Genomic DNA, 22,129 nt, shown 5'->3' on the forward strand with positions numbered 1-22,129 from the left:
GAATGAGTCACACGGGGTGCTAAGATATAATTGGCTAAACTGTTGGTAAACTGGCGGATTAAATGACCAAAACAAACACAGACGTTCCAGCACGGAAAGCACATTTTCAAAGCAGAATATTTGACTTCAGCATTGTTTTTCAGATGAAAATGTATGTTCACTGGGCATGTTTCTTAAATCATGGTGTTTTTATGCTTTAGAACAGTGATTCTCAAAGTGGGGGTCAGGACCCCCGGAGGGGTTGCGGGACAATGAAAGGGGGGTCATCTGGTGATTTCTAAAAATCTATTCTATTAAAGCATGAATTACCAATTTTTATCCATAACTTACTGAAGAGAAAAAAAAAATAGTCGTTTATAGTTTATACTATATAGTTACTAGTAGCTTATAGTTACTAGTTCTGTTGGAAAACATTATATTAAAGACACAGCAATAGTCAATAGCGTCAGGTACAGCAGATTGATTGTATAGCACTAGGATAAACTTTCTTGCTCATTTACAGCACTGTCATACATTACAAAAATAAATGAAGAATAGACTTGGGTCTATTGGTGTGTGTGCGCCATTGCATGCAAGGTTTCTGTATTTAAAATCCACCTCAGAAGATAATGGGGGTTGCGAGTCACTGGCATTGTCATTTTGAGGGTCGCGGGCTGAAAAGTTTGGGAACCCCTGCTTTAGAAGAGTCAAAAACATACAGCACCTTTAATGTAGTAAAGTAGGAAGGAAGAACAAATTATTATTGGAGGAAAATAAAAAAATGAAAACATAAAAAAATGATTTTACGAAGTATGAAGGGTAGAAGAAAGAGGCCTTGTTAAATTATGTAAGATAAGCAAATGAAAACAAGTCAGCGGTGCATTCACTTAGTGGTCAACAACATGTTTGTTGACGGAGCAGAAAGATTCAATTTTTACCACTGTAGAGAGCACTGTGTGTGAGAATGAATCCAGTGCACATGTGCTGGTGGGTTCATGTGGCCTAATTATGGCTTGGGTGGAGTCTTTCAGAGGACTGGCATGGATGGAAGCGCATTTAAATGCTCTCGTTTTACAAATTAGGTTTGTTTGGCCAAATCAGGACATGCATTTACAGATATGTAAAAGCAATTCACAGAAAAGATAAGCACAGTTTTATATTAAATCTACTGAAAGCACACACAAATGCACATACACATGCCCTTAGATTTGAAGAGGTCACTGATCAAATTCTCAGTAAATGACTTCTAGGATGGCGCTAATGTGTCATGTCATGTCATGTTTTTTGTTTTTTTTCTCCATACTTTCTGATCCCAGTGGACTGAAGGGAGGGTACTTACCCGCCACATAGACTAGAAGGGGAAAAAGGAAGACCAGAACAGTTTCCATGGTAACTGCATTGAGAAGAGAGAGAGAGAGAAATAGAGAGACACACATAGTAAATAGAGTGAGAATTGGTGTTAGTGGGTTACATGTTTACCACATTTACAAAGACTAGAAGGATCTGGCAAGCTCACAGTATTCAGAATGACGATTACACCCTGTCCTTGACTGGAATATAGTCATTCTTTCAATGACAGCTTCAGATTGAATTTAGACTCCCTGGAGACTTATAAATCACAGATTCATATCTTGTGGTTTTTGAAGCCTATGCCCAGGGTTTGCAGCATAAACATTGTTATTTTACGATACATCTGGGTTAAAGTTGTCACATAAAAGAGCTTTGGTGGCCAGGAAAGAGTGGTATGACAGAAATATTTTTATTTAGCATTTGGTTTCGTGAAGCTTTTTGAATCATTTATTTTGACACAGTGATGTCATTTCAGGTAGCAGTTCTTTCTTTCTTCATAACAGTTTTGAAATGACTTGGATTTTCAATGGTTGCCACTATGTGGTGTATCAATGAGGCTGTTAGACTTGGTCACTTCATGCATTTTTTTTTTCTGATTGGATTTATATGGACAGATGTAAATTGGTAAAGTCTAGATTGGATATGCAACTGTCCAGAAGTGCGATATGCTTATAAATTATAGTAGCATTTTTTATAATACTACTTAACAATAATTAGATTTTTACAGTACTGTGACGGTTAGGGTGGGGGTAGGCATTAAAAATACAATTAATTGGGTAATTTAATAGATAACAAATAATATTCGGTACAACCACTGTTTTTTTGTTACTGTGACGGTTGAGTTTAGGGTTGGGGTGGGTGTTGACATTAAAAAAAAAAAAAAAAAAAAACTATAAATTGGACATTAAGGAAATAATATAAATAATTCTCATTCACTTCCAGCCACAACCATATCTGGTCTGAGATGCATTCCTGATTAACCTAAACAGGTCTAAATGCATTTGATCACTAAAACACAAATGCAAATTAAACTTCCCCTCAAAATTAAATAAATAAATACACCAATAAATAAATAAATACAGAGTGTGAGAGTGCAATGCTGTGGGCTATATGGGCATCACACAGTGGGGGAAATTGTATTAAACACGTGATGCTTTTTTTCTGGGAATAATATTTCTTAAGGAGATGTTTACATAAAATTGAACCCGGTTTTACTAAAACCCCAAACAATACAAAGATAAAAAACAAAACAAAACAACTCTGATAAATTAGTTATGTGTAATAACAATAGAATGACACAAGGAGAAAGCACTGAACTCATTCATTCCTTTTCTTGTCGGCTTAGTCCCTTTATTAATCCAGGGTTGCCACAGCGAAATGAATTGCCAACTTATCCAGCAAGTTTTTACGCAGCGAATGCCCTTCCAGCGGCAACCCATCCCTAGAAAACATCCACACACACACACTCATTCAACCTCATACACTATGGAAAATTTAGCCTACCCAATTCACCTGTACTGCATGTCTTTGGACTATAGGAGGAAACTGGAGCACCTGGAGAAACATGCAAACTCCACACAGAAACGCCAACTTACTCAGCCGAGGCTCGAACCAGCGAACTTCTTGCGGTGAGGCGTCACATAAATGGCTCAGGTGTGAGTTTTTCACAGACTTTAACAGTGTTAAAATCTGAATGGTTCTATGGGTCTCATCTATCAAATCTGTTCTGCTCAATAACCATTAAGAGATTTCATCTGTTGTCTGGGATGGGATTTCACTGACTTTTTACACTTTTTCCCTGCATCATTTCATTTTGTTATGCATAACTTATTCATGTGGTTAAATATACATTAATTATTTTCAGAAATCAGATACATGAATATGAATACATAAAGCAACCTGGGGTCCGTTCTTCATATCTCACTTAAATGATCTAAGATAATTTGGCTGATCTTGAATCTTTCAATCTTGATAATTGATCTTTCGCTAAATTGGTTCTCTAAACAAGTTTGTGAATCAGATTAAAATGTCTGGATAAACTGATCTGTGATAACTGCGTGTGTTGTGAAGGACTCTTTTAAATAATTTCTTTGAAATTATGAAATCATGAAATCACAAAAGCATTTTGTTATTGGCAATGGTGTCTGCAACTTTTGTGAAGCATCAAATCACTGTCATATTAACTGTCAAAACTTATTTATGACTGAATAAATGTCTTATTGTTTTTAAAAACTTTACATATTGTGCATGTCTATTATCATACACAAATTGTACTAAAACGATTGTATGTGTTTGTATCTAAAAGGTTTATATCAATATAAATCAATATATATATATAGTATGTAATATATATAGTTAAAAATATTTTTACTATTTTCCCAAGTGTATATAACAACTACTCTACGAAAATATTAGAATTTGGTACATACCTTAAGTAATACCTTTGCTTAAAAATGAACCGATCTAATCCTGTTTATATGAAATGAGCCTGCTCCCGAGCAGGTTTGAGCTACCAGAACTGTTTTTATGACAACAACTCTCGGATGAGTTTTGAAGAACAAAACGATCATGGATCGTGTCAAATCCTCAATAACCAGCTAACTGTGTAATCCACATATGAAAAACAAGACCCCAGGTCTAAACAGATCCTTTTATTTACAATAACAAAAAATAAATATGGGTTCCACCATTTTATATAGTTCTAAACATCTTGATGTATGTTAAATTGTAAGTCAGTTATTTGATGCTGTAAAAATGTGGTTTCTTGTCATGATATTGTGATTATGATTGGATCTGTGGGAGATAGGGCTGGATTTTGATGGCGTAGTTCTATCTAATGTTTACTACTGCACAGACTGATTCCAAAATGTCCCAGTGTTGGCTTCAATTTCTACAGTACAAGAAAGTCACGGCACTGCCCATAGAAACTCTTAAGTTTTATTTTTGTTTATTTTTAGAGTTCAAAATATTTGTAGACACATTTGGATAATAAAAAGGTAATTGTCTTTAACTGGCGTGGTTAACAAAGCTCTCCATAAAATAATCCAAACAAGCCCTACAATTAAACAAAATAACACAGGATGCAGTATGTACGGGCATTGAAAGCTAATTACATTTAATAGTAAAAAATAAATAAATAAATAAATAAATACTGAAATCATTAATCAACCAGTTTCGCATGCTGTTGTGAGTAATGTAAGCAAACCAGCTTGATAAGTACACATAATCTCCATCACAGTTATGAGAGACTGGTTTGTATCAAAATACCTGCAATCTTCGTGTGACATTGGTAGTGGATTTCCCAGAAGAAAAAGTAAATCTCAAAAAGCTCTATACCTATTTAATTATACCTCTAAAATCTTTTTTTTTTATTAACATTTAATCATATAACAAATTCCAAAAAAATTTAACATCTCAACAATTTTAGATCTTCTCAAAATCTAGGCTACAAAAATTTGCCTCATTCTGATATATGCTAATCAGAATAATATATGCTAACCATTACTCGGGTTGAGTGCCTGTCTTGCTGTTTCTTTCTGCATTTTATATTTTTTCCCTCTCTATGTTTTGATTTTCTGTCAGAGAGTGCTATAATAACATTTGTTAAAGTAGGACAAAGTCGTTTGTTCTGTGTCATGGGCAGGATATTACAGGATTCTGCCAGCAGTCCTACAAGCCCTATGACAGCTGTCAGGGGCTCAGTTAGAGCGGTGTCATTTACTAGGACATTAAGCATTGGAGAGCCATCAACAAGAAAATGACATGAGATAGTGGAGATTAACTGCCCTTGACCACAGGAAGGACACTTCTTCTCTGAGTGATTTAAGAAATTAATGTATCGCCGGAACAATAATTTTATATGGACAAATCATGACATGGTCGTTAAACTCAGCTTTGCAAAGTTTTCAAATCTGTTCATCACTCAACCATGTGACAGTTCAAGTTCCTTTGACAGACTACTGCTGTGACCAGATTTAATGGCCATTGATGTGTTTCCCAAATCATTACATAAATTGCCGCGGAACTGTCATAGTAGGATTCATTGTTCAGGAACTAAACAATATAGTGAAATGTGCTTCCCAAACTCTTCCAGAGATCCATAGTCTTAAATAATGTGAGTTAAAATGTAAAACTTCCATAATGATGCCCAGCAAAGAGGGTGGAGTAACAACTTCTGCTGGTAAAATCAGCAACCAATGCTTTTTTTATATAATACAATTTTCTACACTTGTTTTACACACAATTTACAAAGTGTATTGTTCAAAAATTGCTCAGTAGTGGTTCCGCCATGTTGTCATTGTCATGCAAACTTGTTATCGTAAATAGATCGCAACACTAATTTCGCCTTCAAGATTCTTCGGCTCACTGCTCTGGTATTAAGTTTGACAAATGAGCTCTGCCATGACCCCAAAACCAAGGTGCATACCAAAACGTGACCTTAGTTATGATTATATATATATATATATATATATATATATATATATATATATATATATATATATATATATATATATATATATATATATATGACCACAACTCTGCCCAAATTTTTTATTTTTTTTTATTTTTTTATTTTTTTAGGATTGAGATTAGGGCTGTTTGATGGCCATTCTAAAACATTCACTCTGTTTTCCTTAAAGCACATTTTAACTAAATTGGCAGTATGCTTAGGGTCATGGTATGTTTGGAAGACCCATTTGTGGCCTAGTTTAATTTCCTGGCTGATGTCTTCAGATGTGCCTTCAGTATTTTTACATAATGTTCTTTCTTAATCATGCCATCCATACTGTGAAGTGGACCAGTCCCTCATGCAGCAAAACAGCCTCACAACATGATGCTGCCACCCCCATACTTCACAGTTGGGATGGTGTTACTAGGCTTGTAAGCTTTCCCCTTTGTCCTCCAAATGTAACACTGGTCATTATGGCCGAACAGTTCAATCTTAGTTCCATCAGACCACAGGACATGTGTCCAAAAAATATTCTTTATCTTTATCTTTATATTTATATTTTTTAATTTAGCAAATTGTAATCTGGCCTTTTTTGCTGAGTCTGGCTTTTTGATTTCCCAATGTTGTCACACAAGGAAGCAGTGTGTTTGAGGTTTTCCTTAAATACTATTCTACAGTTGTGCCTCCAATTAACTCAAATGTTGTCAATTAGCCAATCAGAAACGTTCAAAACCTTGACACCATCATCTGAGCTTTTTCAGAAGAATAATAATTTTACTGTATGTAAACTTGACTTTCAAGAAAAGTTATAACAATTTCTCAAACAATCTCACTCTTATTATTCTGCTATTAAGCATAACAGAAACAAATTTGATAATCCTAAAAGAGAAAAAGTTTAGTAACATTAACACCTGGCTTGTTTTTTTTAATGGTTATGGCCCTTTTATACAGTGTATGTAAACTTCTGGTTTTAACTGTATATATGGATGGATGGATAGATTTAGAGAAAAAAGAGAGGCATTAATAGGTGAACATGTATATAAATTGGATGGAAGAACATATATATAAATTGGATGGACATTGGTGAATGGATAGATGGATGAATGGTATATATATGTATATATATATTTATATATAGTTAAGCATCTTGAACTAGTGAACTAAAGTAATTTTGAAAATGGGATGTGAGCCTATGAAGTACATTTCTATTTCTTACATATGTTCCTAGGTGTCTCTTATTCTCTTGTTCATAGGTGCTGAACTGTAACATTGCTTTATAGCCATGTGTTGTAATGCACTGAGCATGAGGGCAGTGTGTATAATTTTAGCATCTTGTTAATTTCATCAACTATTAGTCCTACGAACACAATTTTCTCAGAAATGAGTCGGTTCTCTTAACAGGTTGACCATGACACCATTTAGAGATGGCGGTGTCCTACTTAAAGCCTGGGTGGCAATGACAGGAGCGACTTTAAAGGGTTGAGAAGCAGCAGGCATGTTTGGTATTTTTAGATATTCATCTTTTTCCAGTGTAAAGCCACTCCGATGTTTACTTCATTGCATAAATATGAATATATTTTCTAGTATTTGACATTTTCAAGACAAACATTTCAAGTCCTTTTTTCTAATATATTAAAGGGATAGTTCAACTACACACACACACACACACACGTTATTATATATATATATATATATATATATATATATATATATATATATATATATATATATATATATATATATATATATATATATATATTAGTGCTGTCAATTGATTAAAAAATTAACTAAATAATCACACTTTTTTTTGAAAATGAATCGTGATTAATCACATTTAATAGACTGAAACTTGTAATTTTGGCTATTCAAATGTAAAATTAATGTAAACGCAAGACAAAAACTATTCAAATTTAAAATATAATTGTTTATTAGAATTTTTGTTTAACTTGTAACACAAATTTCTTCATGTAAAAAACAAACCCACAATAAACCATCAAGATCCTGACTTAATTATTTATTATTGCTGTTAGTTGAGAACATTAATTATAAAGTGCCAGAATTTTATTTTCTGGGACAGAATTCCTGAAAACTATTATATGAAGCTTGTGGAAGGAGACCCAAAACATTTGACCAGAGTTATACAGTTTAAAAGCAAGCCAAAAAAAAAAATACCAAGAAAATGTATGTAAACTTTTGACCCTCTAGAAATTAATAAAAAAAAAATCTAAAAAAAAAAGTAATAAATTCTCTCATTATTCTGGCATTTAGCAAATGTAAATCATTTAGGTAATCCTAACGAACCTGAAGTAAAGGTTTAGTATGCTTTACGATTAGACATTTTTAAAAAAAAAATGGTTTTGTTCCTTTTTTTGAGAGTGTATGTAAACTTCTGGTTTCAGTTTTACATACATACAATTAGATCTGTTTTGACCCATATGTCCATCCATACATCTATAGCTCTATTTATTTGTCCATACAATACATATCCACCTCTCTATTTAATTTTTTTCTCAGTCTGTTCATCCATCCACTCACCCACCCAACCATCCACCCTCCCGTCCATCCATCCGCTCATCCATACAACCATTCACTCACCCACCCACAATTACAACCCACCCATCCACCCAAAATTACACACTCCCAACCATCCATCCATCCTCCCACCCATCAATCAATCCATCCATCCATCTATCCAGCGAACTAAACAAAAAATAAATGCCTAAACTGCCCTAAAACTTGTGTTTGAGGGTTTATTTGCATCACTGCATCAACATTTACATTGAGATTTACAAGGAATATTTTGCTACCACTGTGTAAGGGGAATCATGATGTAAGGGGAATCAATGATGCACATGACTTTTGAAAATACGTGCAAAAAATGCGCATAATTGAGTAGGATAAACTTTTATTCGATAGAAAAGATGCACCTAAACTACGATGGAAACACTTTCCCTGAGCAAATTACAGTATGTGCATTAAAAATGGTTTGTTATAAGAGATCATATGATGATAAACAATGTGTGTGAATGGACAAACCAGCAGGCTGAGCACACTGTAACACATCTTAAATGTTGTTTTGGTCATTCATTCTAAAACGCCTTAACCGTTTTAGTATTAATGTTATTCTATTATTAATGACCTCCAGAGTGTCTGGAGCATGTCACGAGCGTCTGTTCTCCGTGTCTCATGCATGGCTTCAAACACCCCCACGCGTTCATTGTGTGTCGGCATTGTCTTCTGAGGCGCAAGTACATTTATTAAGTAAAGATTGACGCAGCTTCTTCTACCGCAGTAAATTTCTGTTTTTTGTGATAATTAATGATGTACATGTTTTTTTTTGTTAGTTTTTTTTTTTTTTTTTTTGGAGAAAAAAAAATATTATGTGTGGTTTGTAGGTTTTGGAGAAACAAAATGTAGCTGAAATAAGATAAAACACATATTGAATGTGCTTGAATAAGACTTTTGAGTAACCAGTCTTGTAGGCTACAATATTTACTTCCCAATTATGTGAAAATGATTCTGTTCTCTTATTAAAAAAAAAATAATAAAAAGTTACAATGATTTACATTTTGTAAATTCTGTTCTGGGTCAGCTCAGCTGTATGCGTGGGAATAATGATCATGAATAATTCACACCCAAAGAAACAAAAGACACTCCCCCACAGGCTAATGTTCACCCATCAAGGGCATATTACTTACTGTATTGTGACCAGGGCTTAATTTGTGCTTTAGGAAAAAACAGATGCTGGTCATGGTAGCGTGACCAGTGGGTGCAGAGTGTTAAGAATGACCAGTAAAATATTATACATAACATGAACATGAAATACGAACATAGGGGTATCATTCATTCATTTTACTGCAGCTTTATCAGGGGCTGCCAGAGTGAAATGAACCACTATTTACTATGGCATACATTTTACACAGCAGACGCCTCTCCAGCCGCAACCTTGGTACTCAGGAAATAAGAGGTATAAGTATTTAGAAAACTGACAAAACAATTTGGATTTACTGGAATTTCTCTGTGTGTTTTAGCAAATACCTTTAGCAGACCTCTTTATTACCAGATGCCCAAACAGAAGAGCGGGCAAATGAGCCAGAACCAAGGAAATGATAGACATCTGGGAAATCTTGTTCCAGTTCTTCCTGTTCTACAATCAAAATGTCATCTCAGATAATCTACGTAATACTGCCTTATGTGTAATAATGTTATCACAATGTAGCTTGGTAAATGCTTTCTTTCTTGGTCTTTTTAAAGAGACTTATTGTTTCAACATGTTGCCCATTCTACAAGCGCACAGTGGTCTGCTAATGGACATTATCAGACTATCACAAGACAATTCACAAGGAGCACACTCGATTGAAATGAAAAAAGACATTGAGTTATTTTGTTTAAACAGTTTATTCTTAGCTGACGCACTCGGAATTGGGTCACCCATTTACTTACATATTAAATAGAAATAGCAAGAGTCATTGCAAACTTTCTAAAAACTTTCACAAAACTGTGAAAAAACTTACTATGTTTACATGGACATACGTAATCAAATAATTTGGCTTAATCTGAATAAGACTAATAATATGACTGATGTCTTTGTATGAGTTGCTTTAACAATATTCATTTCATGTTTCCATATTTTGTTATACCACATAAATCAATTAATTTAATTTTGTCCACCACTCTATGAAATGTTTCCTCCAGAGTTCTATGTAATTTCAGGTGTGTCGTTTCTTTTGTTTAGACAGCTTAAACCGTAATTCTGCAGTTTCAATTTCATTCAGTAACATTTCATTCATGCCCCATAACAAACTCTGATGTACTGTCAGGGTTCTGCTACTCTGGTCTTGTAAATTCTTGTTTTGGTGACAGAATCCGGACACTAGTCATGTCTAGTCCTGTTGTGCTCGGGTCGAGTTTTGTTGGGTGGAACACTTGTTTCTGTCATTGTGTTCATCTCCGTGTGTGCGCGCGCCTTCGTGGGTGTGCGCAGAGCGTGCGCGCTCCCGCTTGATGCGGCCGCGCGGGCTCTGCGTAACTCCGACGCGAGCGCTCTTGTATTCGTGTTTGTGTTTTCGTCTGTCTGCAGTGTGGTGTTTCATTCCCAGCGTCTCAGTCTAGTTGGTTTCGGTTTTGGTCGGCGAAGGGGTGAAGCATGCACGCTGCGAGTGTGAGCGCACGGTGAGTGTTTTCATTCATTAACCCCTTTCACACAATGATACCGGTAAATATCTGGAAAATTTCCGGAACGACTTTACCGGTATATTCTAAAAAGTGCTGTTCACACAGGCGAGGACGTTATGGAAATTTTCCGGAAAAGAGCATTCACACATCCATTCCAAAATACCAGTAAATTCTGACATCATTAACCACAAATGAGCTTTAAATGGCTGCGCTTGTATTTGTAAACATTTGACTAAATTACAAACTCTGTGGATGATCAATATTGTGAACAACTTTTGCAGGATCACTTTCGCATGTCGAGATGTTCATAATATGTGCGTATGCAGGCGTTTCACAGGCACACGCAAAGCTTGAAGGTAAACAAACAACGGCTTATCATAAGCATCTCATCGATGATTATTTACACAGTTGACATTAAGAAGAACATATAAATGTGATCTGACTAACTTCTAGCAGCTAAATGTGTCTGGAAAAATATTTAAAGGCTTTTGTTCTCACAAACCGCGCGGACGTAAATGCGTCTGACTGTTGTGATTGGCTAAAGCAGACGTCTCACGTCAGCACGTTCTAGACGTGCACGCGCTTATTACGGCAATCTTCCTTCTGCATTCACACAGCGCAGCATTCCGACAAATTGCCGGTAATGTTACAACTTCTCTTTCCGGAAAATAGCCAGAACGAATTTACCCGTATTTTCAAAAAGGACCTGTTCACACATACAACCTTTCCGGAAAATTGCCGGCATTTTTCTGGAAAGGTCTGTATGTGTGAAAGGGGCTATTGTGTGCTCGTGTCTTGCGTCTGTTGTCAAAGCACGTGGGTATGTATGTGTTTACATTGTGGTCACGTGCTTTTTTCGTGTGCTTCAATGTTGTGCTTGTTTTGTCATGAACATGCGGTTAATAATTGGCTGCATGTTCTTGTCCTGTTTTATGTGAGCGCATGGCTTTTCATGTCTCTGTCATGCGCTCTCCCGTCTATTGTATAGTCCCACCCTCCTTGTTAACTCATTATTAGTTTGTCATGTTCACCTGTTTGTCTCAATTTACTTTTGCTTTATAATCCCCCTCATGTTTTCTGTTCTGTGCCAGTTCGTCGTTGATAGTTCCCTGTCCTGTTGTGTCCAGCTCTGCTTTGTCCTGCCAGTCCAGTCAAGTTTGTTTGTTTGTTTATTTGTTTTATTAGAGTTTTCCCCCTCGGGGTTGTTTGTTTTGCCTTTTTGTTTTTATTTTATTATTAATAAAAACCCATTATTTGCTGCACCTGAGTCCTCGCTCCTTTCCCTAACCTCAACCGTGACATGTACTGGATGCAAGTTGGGAGAGAGGTGTTTTAATAGAATTTGATGACTCTGAATTGAAAAAAAAAAATAATAATAATAATAAATTTGCCTGTCCCAGACAGCATTCCTTAATTGTGTTGGGTAATGGAGAGTGTTATGAGTTTTCAAAAGTTCAATGTGCTGTACTTTTGCCCTTGGGTGGTGGTGGTAGGTGATGACTAGTAATGTCCTCCGATGACTAGTGGTGTACAGTTAGAAAAGATTGATTTATGTGTGAAACTAGCAATGTACAGTGAGACACTAGGTATGTCTGTGATAGTTTAGGGATGTCCATGAGAGACTAATGATGTCTGTTAGAGAGACTAGAGACTAGTAACTGAGAGAAACTAATAATGTACTGTGAGAGACTAGTGTCATCCTGTGAGAGCCTAGTGATATCTGTGTGAGACTAGAGACTAGTAATGTTCTCAGAGGGACTAGTGATGCCCTGTGAGAGACTCGTAATGTCCTGTGAGAAACTTGTGATATCTGAGAGAGACTAGAGACTAGTAATGTTCTCTGAGGGACTAGTGATGTCCTGTGAGAGACTAGTAATGTCTTCTGAGGGACTAGTGATGTCCTGTGAAAGACTATGTCTTGATCGCGGATGGAAGTGAGAGTGTGTGTCGTGGGGATCATATTCTGTGAGAGACTAATGATGTCCTCTGAGGCTGTGGTTCCCAACCTTTTTTTTGCCTGAAACCCCCTTTTCCCCTGGAAAGTACACGGTAAAAAATAAATCTGTAAAATTTACAGTAAAAAAGACTAGTAATGTCTTCTGAGGCACTTGTGATATCATGTGAAATACTAGTATTGTCTTCCGAGGGACTAGTGAAGTCCTGTGAGAGACTAGTAATGTCCTCTTCGGGACCAGTGATCTCTATGAGAGACTAGTGATGTCCTATGAGACACTGGAGATGACCTGTGACAGACTAGTGATGTCCTCTGAGAGACTAGTAATGTCTGGGAGAGACTAGTGATGTCCTGTAAGAGACTAGTGATGTCCTGTGAGAGACTAGTGATGCCCCCTAAGGGTCTAGCAATGTCCTGTTAGGGACTACTAATGTCCTCTGAGAAAATGGTGATGTCAATGAGAGACTAGTGATGTCCTGTGAGGGACTAGCGAGAAATTAGTGATATCCTCTGGGAGACTAGTAATGTCTATGAGAGACTAGAGATGTCCTGTGAGAGATTAGTGATGTCCTGTGAGAGACTTGAGATGTCTGTGAGAGACTAGTAATGCCCCCTGAGGGTCTAGCAATGTCTCATTAGAGTCTATTAATGCCACCTGAGGGACTAGTGATGTCCTGTGAGAGACTAGTAATGTCCTCTGAGGGACTAGCGATGTCTTGTGACAGACTAGTGTTGTCTTGTAAGGGACTAGTGAGAGATTAGTGATGTCCTCTGAGAGACTAGAGATGACATGTGGGAGGCTAGTGATGTCTGTGAGTGACTAGTGATGTCTATAAGAGACTAGTGATGTCTATGAAAGACAAGTGGTGTCCTATGAGAGACTAGTGATGTTTATTAGAGACTATTTATGTCTATGGGCGACTAATTATGACCCGTAAGAGTCTAGTAATGTCTATGAAAGACTAGTGATGTCCTTTAAGAGACTGATGTCTTGTAAGAGAATAGTAATGTCCTGTGAGTGACAAGTGAGTAATGTCCTGTGAGAGACTAGTGATGTTATGTGAGAGACTAGTAATGTTCTCAGAGGGACTTGTGGTGTCCTGTGAGAGACTAGAAATGTCCTCTGAGGGATTAGTTATGTCCTGTGAGAGACTAATGACATCCTGTGAGAGACTAGTGAGCGATTAGTGAAGTCCTGTAAGAAACTACTGATGGCTTGTGAGAGACTAGTGAGTAATGTTCTGTGAGAGACTAGTGATGTCCTCTGAGAGACTATTGTTGTCTATGCGAGACTAGTGATGTCTGTTAGAGAGCTGTGAGAAACATAATGTGAGAGACTAATGTAATCCTGTGAGAGACTAGAGACTAGTAATTTTCTCTGAGGGACTAGTGATGTCCTGTGAGAGACTAGTGATGACCACTGAGAAACTAGTGATGACCACTGAGAAACTAGTGATTTCACCACAGGCCCTGTCGACTGACTGACTGACTATCTGATCAATCGACTGACCCACCCTCCTCCTTCCCTAAACTTAACAACAGTTTTAAAAAGCAACCCAGAAAAAGAAATGCCCTCCCCTGATTTTTACCTCATTTTCCAATTTGACCACATTCTCACCCTGTTTATTTATTTATTTTTTTGGCTTCTGTTTTTTTTTTCTTGCCTGCTTTCTGGAACCATTCTTTACTGGACTCAAACCCCATATGTGTTTACTCCCATTAGGGTGAACTCCTTTCTGCATCTCATGTCTACCGACGTACAAGTCAAGCTAACTGGACAAACTGGTAACAGTTGGAAAGACGTACATATGGAGGTAGTCAGTCAGCTGATAAGCACAAAAAGTAATGGCTTCATACTTCCTCGTAGGGATGTCTGTAGGGATGTCTGTAAGAGACTAACCCTGTAAAGATGTGCAGATTTGCATTAAAAGCGAGGGTTTCTACGCCTTCTACTCATTTTTGACTGCTGATAGTTGTGATATGATAGTTATAATCTTTCTTTGTGAATATACTCTTTTGCATTAAAAGTTTGTTCCACAAAATTAACGGCTTTGATGCTTTCTCTCTGGTTATTTAGCAAAACCCTGAATGGTAAGGCCACAATTAAAATTCCTTTTAAATTTGACAAATGAAACTGCAGTATTTTGGAAAAAAAAAAAAAAAAAAGTACCATTCTATACCTTACAACCTACAACTCAGCTGGAGCCCCTTTGTTGACTTGTAGATGCCAGAGAATGAGTCTCATCTGGCTTTAATTATCACATAGCCTCTGACCTAAGCAGATATATTGGCTGAGTGCTATAGTTAGATGCAGCCAATTCCTTTCTCCTTTCAAGTAACAGCCTCCCCAGTAAGTCAGTCATTGACCCGTGCAATTCACCTTTAAAGTCAATTGAGACTGTTGTCGGTCACAGAAATTTCCTGTGCTTCCTAAAGGACAAAAAGCAAGACTGCTGCTTGTCTGCATGGCTTGCGAAGAGACAAAACATAATTCACCTCCAATGACTGTCAAATGAATTATAGATTTCAACTGACGAGTAACAAACACAAAGCCTGTCCAACGCAAATATGGGTAGAGTGAGCTTAGAGTTGATTATGTATATTTCAGTTTTCAGTTAGATTATTGCATCACTGCTTTTTGGGAATGTCCCGCAATAAGGGACATATTTTTTGACTTGCGTATGAAACCGACCATTTGCAAAGTCCATATGTCGTTGTGCTATTTTTGTTGTCCTGGTTTAGGCATCAAATACGACTTCCTCGTGTAAGTAGTAGTTATTAAACCATACGTTGAAAGCTGAGAGAATCATGACCTCATTGATATGACTCGCTCTATGAATGAGAGTGAATAATATCATCAACAGAGCCTGGCACCGACTGAGAGCTCTCATGACTAGGTGTAAGAGGAGTGCAAGTGTTTACACGCATTTATTCTGCCAGAACTGGAGCAGTTTCTCTCCCCATTTAATTAGCATTCTCTCTCTCTCTCTCTCTCTCTCTCTCTCTCTCTCTCTCTCTCTCTCTCTCTCTCTCTCTCTCTCTCTCTCTCTCAGGTGCATGCTGGGAGTGTGAGGTGTAGCTGAGTACGTGTTTGAGAGCGTTGAGTGATTGTTTTTGCTATAACAGACAGTGTAAAGAAAGTATGTATGGCGGGGTATGGCATCTGTTTAAGTTCAAGGAGCGTCAGCTCTATCATTTCGGAATGGGTGCAGGTGTGTGGAAGACCCACAGGACTACAGGACAGGTGCTACAGGACAGGAAGGTGGTTCAAAGGAAAGTTTTGATGATGAAATGGAGGGGTTGTCACAATGCACTGATGATGGACTGAGAGAAGATGATTAGCAATGGTCTGAGGTTGTGAAGAAGGCTGATAAGGATCTATATACTATAGATCAAATTAATTCCTTTCTTGAGAAAAAAAGAAAAATAACAGAAGCGCTTTCGTCTGAGGAAACACTTTCCCTCTCTCTTGTATGAAAATCTTAAGGGTGGGTTCTTTAAAAACAAATAGTTTAAATGATGAGAAGAAGAGGAACTTATCGTTAGAATCTATATGGATAACGCAACTAAATATTGTTTTTTTTTTTTTTTTTTTTTTTTTTTTTTTGCAAGAGACCCATAGCAATTCTAATAAGCTAAATGGCGTTTGTGTTGGAAAAAGAAGAAAGTGCTTAGTCATGGGACGAACCTTAGCGCTGGTGTGGCTATATTATTTTCCTCCACTCTAAAAGTTCAAATTCTAATGATAACTGAGATAGAGCTAGGTAGATTGATAGCTGTAAGAGCTAAAATTAATTATCTTTCTAATTTTAATTATTTTTCTAATTTAGAGTGTTTTTTAAGACAACAGCAAGATGGGGACTTTATTATAAAAGGAGGTGATTGGAATTGCACTTTGGAATTTAAATATGATGAACCACATCAGCTTCACGTCTGGCTGGAGTTTTAAAGAATCAAAATTTTTCAGATGTGTGGAGGGAACAAAATGCTTCAATAAAACAGTACACTTGGGTAAAAAATAAATGATGGTAGGGTTTCTGGTGCACATTTAGATTGGTTTTATGTATAAAACAATGTAATAAATAGAGTGGTTGGTGCAAATATTATTTCTTCATCCCTATCAGATCACAAATAAATCACAGTTGAGTGTACATTGTCAAACAGGACTCACAAGAGCTACTTTAACAACAAAATTATTGTAAGATAAATATTTTTGTGAAATATTCTTTTTGGGAGGCTTGGAAGAAGAAAAAGGGGTTGTATAAAAATATAATTCAATGATGGAAAATTGGTAAAGTGCAAATAAGTGTTTTATGTCAGCAATATGCTGCCCACTCCTCTTTGGTTAAAAAAAACAACAACACTTAAAACAATAGTTATTGGAAAAGGAAATTGAAATTGAAAAGAGTATGACTGTTAATAATGCTGGTAACCTACTAGAATTGTGGACTGAAAGAAAAAAAACAAGTTTAAATGAAAAAGTTAAAGGAGCACTTATAAGTCGTTTCTCAACCATAAAAGATGGATGGCCCAACATCTTACTTTTTTAACTTGGAGAAAAAAAGGACAAGAAAAATTGATGTTTGTTTTAAAAGATGATGATTTTCAGGACACTTTAGATCAGGGGTCTCAAACTCAATTTACCTGGGGGCCGCAGGAGGCAAAGTCTGGGTGAGGCTGGGCCGCATAAGGGATTTCACAAAAAAAAAGTCCTCAAATGTCATTATTAACAGTTTTAATTATTTCTTCTGAACATGAAGTGTCCTGAACATTAATAGAACATTGAGTGAAGATTATGAACAGTTCTTCTGAACATGGCATCTTTTGCCTACTCCTTGCTGCCAGAGACTTGACAGCGCTTCTTCTCACAAATCTGAACCACATTTGGCTTTAGAGCGGAAGCAGTTGAGACCCTCAGTATGGCTTGAAGATGATCATCATTAAGTCTAGACCTGTACTTTGACTTATTGAAGTCCTAGGGAAAAAAGTGGGGGAACTCACTCAAAACTTCCATTCCCTCACCTAAAAAAAGGCGTATATATGTATAAATAAAACATCCCCACCCAACTCCAGTCACATCAGTCTGTACCAGTCTGTATCTACCTATAATATCAATATATATAAGATGCAGGGCAGGCACATGCACACATAGGGCTCAACCTGTGCAGAGCACATGCCCTTTTTAGTCTTGCATAGAAAGTGCGCTTCCAAAATGATCAAAAGTGCCCCCGCGACGCGACACACCCTCGGTCCCGCCCTTCAGTAGGCGCGCGATAACACCGCTCTTGAGTACGCGTGCGTCAACACAGCTGCAAGCGCGATGTGTACGGATAGAATCAGCGGAGCGGGGAGCGCTCTCTCTCCCCGCTCCGCTGTCTCTGTCAGAGTTGCACTGAGGGCCGCGAGTTTGAGACCCCTGCTTTAGATACAGTTTTGATGTGTAGACTTGCTGTATGTGATTATTCTAATTTATTTGCTGCTGAAACTACTGATAAACAAAGCAGAAAGGAATTGCTACAAGACATTCCTTCTTTAACTTCAACGCAAAAAGAACTTTTGGAGGTTGATTTTAAGTTTGAAGAAGTTACTGCTGCTGTTATGACCATTCTTCAGGAACACAGGACTTTTTCTGGTCAGGACAACACTGGATGAGGGCATCAGTTTTATACTTGCCTATCCAGGAAGGCGGACAAGGACTTATGGATATTGGATCCAGAGTTTAAGCTTTTAGACTTCAGACGGCTCAAAGGTTACTTTATGGGAAGAACTTGTGTTGGCCAGGAGTTGCTTGTGCACTCTTGAAGACAGCTGGTAACATGGGTCTGGATCGTCACTTACTTTTAATGGACACTAACAAGTTGAATTTAACTGGTCTAACAGCTTTTTAAAGATTACTGCTAAGAACATGGTCACAATTTAAGGTTTCAAGAGAACTCGGAAGTGTACGAGGCATCTGGTCGAGGGAAGAACCACTCCTTTTTAAATCTGCGGACCTGGACATTTTTAAATCTGATTCTTTCAGAAAAGCCTCATGGTCTGCAAAGGTCACAAAAATTGGACAACTGGTTTCTGAAGGACAATGGATAAATGCTGAGGCCTTAGCCTTAAGATTGGGCATGAGATCAGTTCATGTGGCTGAGAGACTGTTGATTGAAATACGGGAGAATTTTCCAGTGGACATGGGATTGACTTTGGAGGAGGACGCTTCTGTATTTCCAGAGTTGACTTTTTCAACGGATACAGGAGAATGGCAGGATACAGAAAGAGGACTTCTTTCTTTTAGAACACCTCAGCCAAGTCTTTTTGAAGATGCAAGGAAAAAACTCTGTATACTCTTTGTGTAAAAGTAGCGCATTTCCACATGCTCGAAAGCCTGAAGGAATTAAAGTGGCATACTCTTTTGAGACCAGATTCTTCCCACAAAGGTTGCTGGATGACCCTGTACAAACCTGCCATAGAAAAATGGTCTGGAGACCTTCAGTGGAGGATAGTGCATGGTATGACAGACACATAGCACACATTGATCCGCAGGTGAGGGAGGGTTGTCCTTTTTGCAATTTGGAAGAAACAGTGTTTCATTTATTATTAAATTACTCTAGATTACAAATGTTCTTTTATCAACTGAATGGATACTGTCAAATGTTGGGAGAGAGTTTTACGCCCAGTCTTTCATTTATGGGTCTAAATACAACAGGAACAACATGTTCTATTAAGTTTTATTTTTGGAACAGCAAAATTGGCTATTTGGTTGTCACGGAAAAGGAAACTGACAGGTCTGGGTTTGGCTGATGGTATTTTGGCTTTTAGGGAACTTATTAAATCCTATATTAAAATAGAATATGCGTATTATAAGTTGACTGATGATTTGGACATTTTTAGATCTAAATGCTATATTAATCAATGCCTTTGTGAAGTTGGTCAAAATAATTGTTTGGAAATACTTGTTTGATTGGTGAATGATTGTGAGTTAACCAGCTCTTATGTAAATTTATTTTACTTTTTATTTTTGTGATTTTTCATTAATGTGTTAAAAAGTGGTTGTAAATGAAGAGATTGTTAAAGTCTCAAACTCTCTCTCTCTCACTCTCTCTCTCTCTCAAACTGGGCTTTAGTCCCAAAACACTAGGTGTGAAACTTTTCCAGACTATTCCCTTCTCTATTTCAGGTGCAATCTGTTACTGTGGGGAATATGTTCAGTTGAGATTAGTATTTGTTGTATTTTCTGCATGTAATGTTTTAGTTGAGAGAAAAGGATGTAATTTATTGGGGTTTAATTCAGCACTACCTTACCAAAGTCTTGTCATCAATCCCAGTTGTAAGAACAACAAATAAAAACTTGACTTCTAGTCGATCATTTGGGAAAGTGGCAGAGGGTAGATTTTTCCGATGAATCATCAGTTGAACTGCATCACAATCCTCACAAATACTGCAGAAGAGCTATTGGAAACCACACGGACCCAAGATTCTCAAAGAAATCAGTCAAGTTTGGTGAAGGAAAATTGTATATTCTATACTGTACATTATTTCTGTTAAGTGACAAGACTTTTGTCTAAGCAAAGTCAGAATTTACTGTCCTAATTAAATAATTAAAAATCAAGGCTGAATAATATTTTATTTTGGTAAAATAAGTGTAATCTAAAGGACTTTGCCTTTCATATAAGCCACCTCTAATGCCAAATGATCAACAAGACTTTTCTCAGGTAGTGTACGCTGGTCTTATATTTGGTTTAATTGTCATCGATTTGGTTCAATTTGATATTACATTGCAATAACAGTGCACTGCATTCTCAATTTTCAGTTTTAGAATGGAGCATTTTTAATAACTTCCACATGTCTTGCCTTCCTTACTAGTGATGTCACAATTACAGGTTTTAAGATAAACCATGATAATTTTCTGATGGCTATAATTACCTTTTCAAATTATCATTATAATTAAAAGAAATTAGAACTGTAAATCCTGTAAAATTGCAATTAGCTAATTGTTAAAGGCTGCTATTTAATTGCTTGTTTATTTTTTTATGCACGCACGCACGCACGCACGCACGCACGCACGCACGCACACACACACACACACACACACACACACACACACACACACATATACTGTTAATGTATTGTATTCATTTCATTTAATAGGACCTGTTATGCAAAAATCACTTTTATAAGGGGTTTAAACACAGTTGTGTGTAACTAGTATTACATCTCTAAATACTACCATGACAAATCATGTTAGAAATCCATCCCAACATCATAACTGGTTATGGTCTGTTACTAAATGCTCGTCTGCATCAAAATTAGTTTTGACAATCCAGTATACTAAGTGGTTGAGCAGTTAGCCATAGAAAAAAAACACAAATATGTTATAACACAATACTAATATAAAAAATAAAGAACACAATAGGGTTGCATGATTTTGAAAAAATCTGACATATACACATCTGAGATATGTTGTTTTCCTGTGATTTATATTGCGATATACTTATAAAATAATTGTTGGTCACATTATATTTTACAGCTCAGTTCTTGCTCTTAGCAAACTATTTTGACTTTTGCTTCAATAAACTCCTAATTTGCTCCTTATTAATAGTTATTAAGGTAAACTGAAAAAAAAACCCAGATGTAATTCCTTGGATTTATAGTTAGTTTTTTTTTAAGTGTTTGCAAACATTTTGTTTGGGCTGAATTTAAACAAACAAATTAAGTTGAATATTAATAAACTTAATTTGTTTATATTCAACACATAAATTGTTTGCAACAATTTTGCAGACACCTTTTTTGTCAGTGTAAGTTAGGTATTGGAAGCGCTCGAATTGAGGGATGGCATCCCCATAATGAAAAAAATGACAAAAAGCATTTTCTTTGTAGGACCACCATCTCCTCTCACCACCCCTTTAGATTAACACCAGTGTGTGTATTGTAAAACTTATCTTGCAAATAAATATTATAATTATTTATTTATGGTCATTTATGACTTACAAACAATGATGATTAACAAACCGGAATTCAGTATTGTAATAGGGCGCCACGCACAAGCACAATAAAGTTCATTGTGTCATTTCACACAATTTTCAAAATGTGTAAGACCCCGTTTACACTCCCAGTTAAATGTGACACAGATCGCATCTGTTTTATGACTCTGTACACAAGAAAGAAAAAAAAAAACGCATGCATTCGGATATTCAGACATCAGTAATTTATATGTAAAAAATCATATAAATTGG

The 22,129-nt window shown here is 36.6% G+C and overlaps 1 protein-coding gene across 4 annotated transcripts in view; it reads right to left on the reverse strand.

The window, feature by feature from the left end:
- Positions 1-22,129, reverse strand: part of fxyd6 (FXYD domain containing ion transport regulator 6) — a 47,430-nt gene that overhangs the window by 21,071 nt on the left and 4,230 nt on the right. For all 4 annotated transcript variants that reach the window (XR_015508373.1, XR_015508372.1, XR_015508371.1 and 1 more), the window contains exon 2: positions 1,319-1,372. Coding sequence is in view for 1 of the 4 variants with exons in the window: in NM_199847.1 (NP_956141.1) it covers positions 1,319-1,367 (49 nt within the window). In the remaining 3 variants the exon portion in view is untranslated. The remainder of the gene's footprint in view (positions 1-1,318; positions 1,373-22,129) is intronic.

This window comes from Danio rerio, chromosome 15, assembly GCF_052040795.2.
Source record: "Danio rerio strain M-AB ecotype USA chromosome 15, GRCz13ab, whole genome shotgun sequence".
Classification (NCBI taxonomy): Eukaryota; Metazoa; Chordata; class Actinopteri; order Cypriniformes; family Danionidae; genus Danio; species Danio rerio.